Source organism: Boleophthalmus pectinirostris, unplaced genomic scaffold (genome assembly GCF_026225935.1).
Source record: "Boleophthalmus pectinirostris isolate CB_2022bp ecotype Guang Dong unplaced genomic scaffold, ASM2622593v1 HiC_scaffold_14, whole genome shotgun sequence".
Lineage (NCBI taxonomy): Eukaryota > Metazoa > Chordata > Actinopteri > Gobiiformes > Gobiidae > Boleophthalmus > Boleophthalmus pectinirostris.
The window spans coordinates 34,067,551-34,073,368 of NW_026571047.1; the positions used below are offsets into that span (position 1 = coordinate 34,067,551).

Sequence of the window (5,818 nt, forward strand, 5' to 3'; positions counted from 1 at the left end):
CTCCTGAGGGGCCACAGAAGGCTGAAGATAAAGTGGCACTTGTGTAGGCTGAGGGGGAAGAGGTGCCACAACCTCCTGGTTATAGGGCTGAGGGAGCCGATGGACTTGCTCCTGGAACATCTCAAGACCAGGTAAGGCCTGGACAGGCTGTGGTCTTCGTCTCGGTGCGGTCTGGAAGATGACCATCCTGAAGGCTATTCTCCGGATCCTCCCCAGAACTCTCTGGACCGGGTCGGTCAGGGAGGGCAGCTGTGTGTGCTGGTGCAGCCGGTCAGATGCTTCGCTCAGTAAAGCGTCTACTGACATCTGCACACCGGTCCTGGGCTGTAGCTGGCTTTGTCTCATTCTCTTGCTGGCGACCTCGTCCGCCACCTCATCTGGGGACACTGCAGGGTCAACCCTAGAGCCACGGCACAGGTTTATCTCTTGGTGACGGTGGGCGGTTTTAGTGCGGCATGAGGCAAAAAAAGCCTGGATCTTGTTTGCCACACTTTTCAGATTGAGGCAGGGGGTGAAAACAAGGCCGTCCTCCGAACTACTGGTAGATCTTCCGGACTCCACCTCGATGTGACTTAACTCATCGGTGATGGAAGCAACAATATCAGTGGCGGTCTGCAGACTGTCGGCCCTCAGGCTCCTCCCCTCCTCTTCAGTGAGCTCCTTGGCCTCGGCCAAAAGGATCTCGTCCACTTCCGCGATGGCATCTTGGACGCTGAGGCTGGAGGTGTCAGATAGTGACACAGTCCTTCCAGACCCTGCAGTGGAGTGGGGAGAGAGGTTTTTAGAGCACGAGTCAGTACTGGAGGTCGTCTGGGCCTTAGTGCAGCAAGAGCTCATGGGCCACAGTCCGAGTCTCGCTTTGGGCGGCTTCTCCTGCTTCCCCTTGATGGACTGAGGGTTAGGGTTAGGGTTTAGGGTTAAGGGTTAAGGGTTAGGGTTAGAATAATTGTCAAGGCCCCGTCCCAACACGTGGAACGGGTTAGGGTGTTAGGGGTTAGGGTTAGGGGTTAGGGGTTAGGGTTAGAATCAGTGTTTAATGTCTGCCCCCCGTAGGAGACAGACAAGGCTCTGGCTCTCCCACGGCTGCAGGAGCGCTGACCTCCTCCGCCCCGCGGCAGAGGCATTGTTGTCGGTGTCCGAACACGGGGAGCACGGGAACGTCGCCCGCGACGGACCAGAGTCCATCCCGACATGATGGAGGAATTAAGTGTATATATTTTTTTTGTTGTTTTTTATTTTTTATATTAAAGGAATAAAAGAAATTTAATGAAATGAACAAATTGAAATTAATAAACAAAAAAGAGTGAAAGTGAGAAAAAAGGTGAGAAAAATATCAATAAACGAGTGCCCAGAAACAACGTTTCGACTGGTAATCCAGTCTTCTTCAGGTCTGGGCACAAGAAAAAGTAGAGTCTGCAATACAGGTGAGTGTGTTCAGCAGGAGAGATGTGTCTTCTTCCGTCGAGCAGCAGAGGACTGCTGTCTGCTTATAAAGGAGCAGGAGGAGGAGTCCCAGGACAAAGGGCCAATCAGATGGCTTCAGTGTAAGAACTGTCAGAAAAAACAACCACCTCAGTCATGGTGCCAGTCATCAAAGGAGAGTCAAAAAAGGCGGGTCAAAATAAACTGTAAGCCAATTGAGGTTGGTCCAATCAATTTTAATTTGTTATTTTTTTGTAAAGGTGAGTATTTACATTTTTAATAACTTAATATTAAGGTAAGTACGGGGTTTGAAGTCGGGTTAGGGTTAGGGTTAGGCAAGGGGGTTAGGGTTAGGGTTAAGGTTAGGGTTAGGCAAGGGTTAGGGTTAGGGTTAGGTTAGTGTGAGGCTAAAATGTAAGCGTTGATCTAATTAAGTCCTCTAGGGTGTTTAGTGTCTAACAGCTTCTCCCACTTCCTCCGTGTGTCCTGTCACATTTACAAAACTATGCAATAATTTAACATTCATACTAGTCAAAATCTCACAATTCGTATAGTAATTGGAACTACAGAATGAACGTAACTGAAATCTACTGTAATTAAGTAAGTAACTCTCCGTTTCACTCCAAATCACTAAATCACTTCAATTCTTCATCCTCATGTCACTTCTGAACAACTCGACCTCCGGAGGGAAACGGAGCCACACAAACTCTTCTGCGTCGTTGTCCTCAGACTCAGCATCAGTTCCAGTTAGGGGTGTGCAAAAATATCGATATATCGTATGGTTTAATGTGATGATACAGTATCGATATCGTGGGCTGCTATATCGATATATCACCCAGAGTAGTTTTTGGTTTGTTTTACTAAATTATTATCATACAGCTCTACATTTTTGTTGTTTCGATCCTCTCAGAGTTTCAGGAGAGCTCCGACTTTGTGTGTGATTTAGTTTTTTTCAATAACTAGATTTACAAATGATGAAATGTTGATATATTTTAAAATATTTAGAATAGTTTATTTATTTTGTAGTCACAAATATAAAACATGTTGTAATAGCGGCGTGTCTGAATAGAGACGGCGCTTTTTGTCACAAAGATATTTTACAGAACATTATTCAGCATTATTCATTCACTCTACACCTGCTGATGTAAACTACTGTTGTAGCCACAGCTGCCCTGGGGCAGACTGACAGAAGCACGGCTGCCATGTCAATCGGCGCCATCGGTCCCTCCGAACACCACCATCACTCACACACACACCGCTTTCATATGAGGCAATGTGTGTGAAGTGTCTTGCCTAAGGACACAAAGATTGAATTGATTGTGTTTAAGTGTCCTTGACTCTCAACTGTTCATGGACCCGGAGCAGGTTTTGTGTTGATGGAGGAAACCGGAGGAAACTCATCCAGACACGAGGAGAAACACAAATTCCACACAGAAAAACCCGGGTCACCCGGGGATCCAACCCACAACCTTCTTGCTGTGAGGCATGAGTGCGAAACAAAAATAGAGTAAATTGAGACATGTCATAATATCGGACGGATGTCGTAATACCGGCAGGTATAAAACAAGGACTAAACGAGGTCTAACCCAGGTCTAAACCAGGTTTAAACCAGGTCTGAAAACCCCATCTAAACCTGATCTGTAGCTTCTGGTTCTTAACCGAGGACTTTTCGATCCTTTCGCGCAGATGTTTGTTCTGATTGTTTAAGTTTGGAACCTCTTGATCAGTTCCTGGACACAATTTATTGAATTTTGGATCGTCTCGTTTTGTTGCTGGTTCTGATTTTCTACGTTTTCGAACCTCTTGATCAGTTGCTGGACACGATTTAAGTTTTGGATCCTCTTGTTTTGTTGCTGGTTTTTATTTTCTAAGTTTTGGATCCTCTCGTCTTGTTGCTGGTTCTGATTTTCTAAGTTTTCGAACCTCTTGATCAATTCCTGGACACGATTTAAGTTTTGGATCCTCTTGTTTTGTTGCTGGTTCTGATTTTCTAAGTCTTCGAACCTCTTGTCTTGTTGCTGGTTCTGATTTTCTAAGTTTTCGAACCTCTTGATCAGTTCCTGGACACAATTTAAGTTTTGGATCCTCTTGTTTTGTTGCTGGTTCTGATTTTCTAAGTCTTCGAACCTCTCGTCTTGTTGCTGGTTCTGATTTTCTAAGTTTTCGAACCTCTTGATCAGTTCCTGGACACAATTTAAGTTTTGGATCCTCTTGTTTTGTTGCTGGTTCTGATTTTCTAAGTCTTCGAACCTCTCGTCTTGTTGCTGGTTCTGATTTTCTAAGTTTTCGAACCTCTTGATCAGTTCCTGGACACGATTTAAGTTTTGGATCCTCTTGTTTTGTTGCTGGTTCTGATTTTCTAAGTCTTCGAACCTCTCGTCTTGTTGCTGGTTCTGATTTTCTAAGTTTTCGAACCTCTTGATCTGTTCCTGGACACGATTTAAGTTTTGGATCCTCTTGTTTTGTTGCTGGTTCTGATTTTCTAAGTCTTCGAACCTCTCGTCTTGTTGCTGGTTCTGATTTTCTAAGTTTTCGAACCTCTTGATCTGTTCCTGGACACAATTTAAGTTATGGATCCTCTTGTTTTGTTGCTGGTTCTGATTTTCTAAGTTTTCGAACCTCTCGTCTTGTTGCTGGTTCTGATTTTCTAAGTTTTGGATCCTCTCGTTTTGTTGCTGGTTCTGATTTTCTAAGTTTTGAATCCTCTCGTTTTGTTGCTGGTTCTGATTGTTTAAGTTTTGGATCGTCTCGTTTTGTTGGTGGTTCTGATTTTCTAAGTTTTGGATCCTCTTGTTTTGTTGCTGGTTCTGATTTTCTAAGTTTTCGAACCTCTCGTCTTGTTGCTGGTTCTGATTTTCTAAGTTTTGGATCCTCTCGTTTTGTTGCTGGTTCTGATTTTCTAAGTTTTGAATCCTCTCGTTTTGTTGCTGGTTCTGATTGTTTAAGTTTTGGATCGTCTCGTTTTGTTGGTGGTTCTGATTTTCTAAGTTTTGGATCCTCTCATCTTTTGATCCTCTCATTTTGTTGCTGGTTCTGATTCTTTAAGTTTTGGATCGTCTCGTGCTGTTGCTGGTTCTCACTTTCTAAGTTCTCGTGCAAGAACCTGAGAAAGTGGTTCTCAGCCTCTAAGATTTGGCGATTGACCTTAGGTCGGGATTTTCTACAAAACCAGCAGGACATTTTTTCTGTTTAAATATGCAGTAGAGAGAGAGAAAAGCTCTAGTGTAAACGTGCAGTAGTAGCTCTAGTAGCAGTACACGCAGTAATTGTAGTACACGCAGTAATTGTAGTACACGCAGTAATTGTAGTACACGCAGTAGTCGTAGTACACGCAGTAGTCGTAGTACACGCAGTAGTCGTAGTAGACGCAGTAGTCGTAGTAGACGCAGTACACGCAGTAGTTGTAGTAGTAGAAGTGGCAGTATTCTCTGTCTGTAGTGTTTGTTTCGTGTTATACTTATAATCTTCTTCAAAACAGTAAGTTGCTTTGTGCTTTGTGCTTGTCCTTTACTGATGATGTCATAAAGCAGAGCGCTGCTTTGAAGTAGCAGTAGTAAAAGTATTCTGTCACTTTAGTGTTTTTTTCACTGTGTCACTCAAAGTTTACTTTAAAGCAGCGTCGTGCTTCTCTGATGATGTCATCAAGCAGAGTTCTATCACCATGGAGATCCAGGGCGGCATTAGAACATCACGTTGCTACGGCGACAGCTTCTCAGGCTCCAAAACTATTTTGAATTCTAGAATGTGATGATCTCATCGTCCCAGAGGGGAGCTAAATCATTTTCCCGGTGATTACGATGTACTTTTCCATCTGTATTAATATTAGATGGAGAAACAAAGACCACGATATCTTAACATAAGAGGTTTTGTCTGTTAAAAGACAGTAACAAGATAAGCCTTTCCTTAACCATATTAAAAAATATTATTGATACAGAAATTATTTTTTATATGAGATCACCTTAAATTATGTCAACCTACTGTTAGGTGTCATGTTGTTTAGACCTGGTTTTAGTCCTGGTTTTAGATCTGGTTTAGTCCTGATTTTAGACCTGGTTTACTCCTGATTTTAGACCTGGTTTAGACCAGGTCTAGACCTGGTCTTTAGTTCTGGTTTAGTCGTGGTTTAGTCCTTGTTTAGACCTGGTTCAGTCCTGCTTTAGGCAAGGCAAGGCAAGTTTATTTGTATAGCACAATTCGTACACAAAGTAATTCAAAGTGCTTTACAGAATAAGAAATACATTAAAATCATAATAAAAACAAATCAAAACATAAATAATCATGAAGATTAAAATTAAAAAAGAGAGACATAAATTGGAGAGAAGAGTGCGGAATGAAAACCTTTCAGTTATATGCACAGTTAAACAGAAATGTTTTGAGTCTGGATTTAAACAGCGTC

At 42.7% G+C, this 5,818-nt stretch overlaps 1 protein-coding gene across 1 annotated transcript in view; it reads right to left on the reverse strand.

Annotated features, from left to right (window-relative positions):
- Positions 1-4,422: 4,422 nt before the first annotated feature.
- Positions 4,423-5,818, reverse strand: part of LOC110171951 (glutamate receptor ionotropic, delta-1-like) — a 428,946-nt gene continuing 427,550 nt past the window's right edge. Inside the window, exon 14 of the mRNA XM_055149944.1 lies at positions 4,423-4,582. Within this exon, the coding sequence (XP_055005919.1) occupies positions 4,423-4,582 (160 nt within the window). The remainder of the gene's footprint in view (positions 4,583-5,818) is intronic.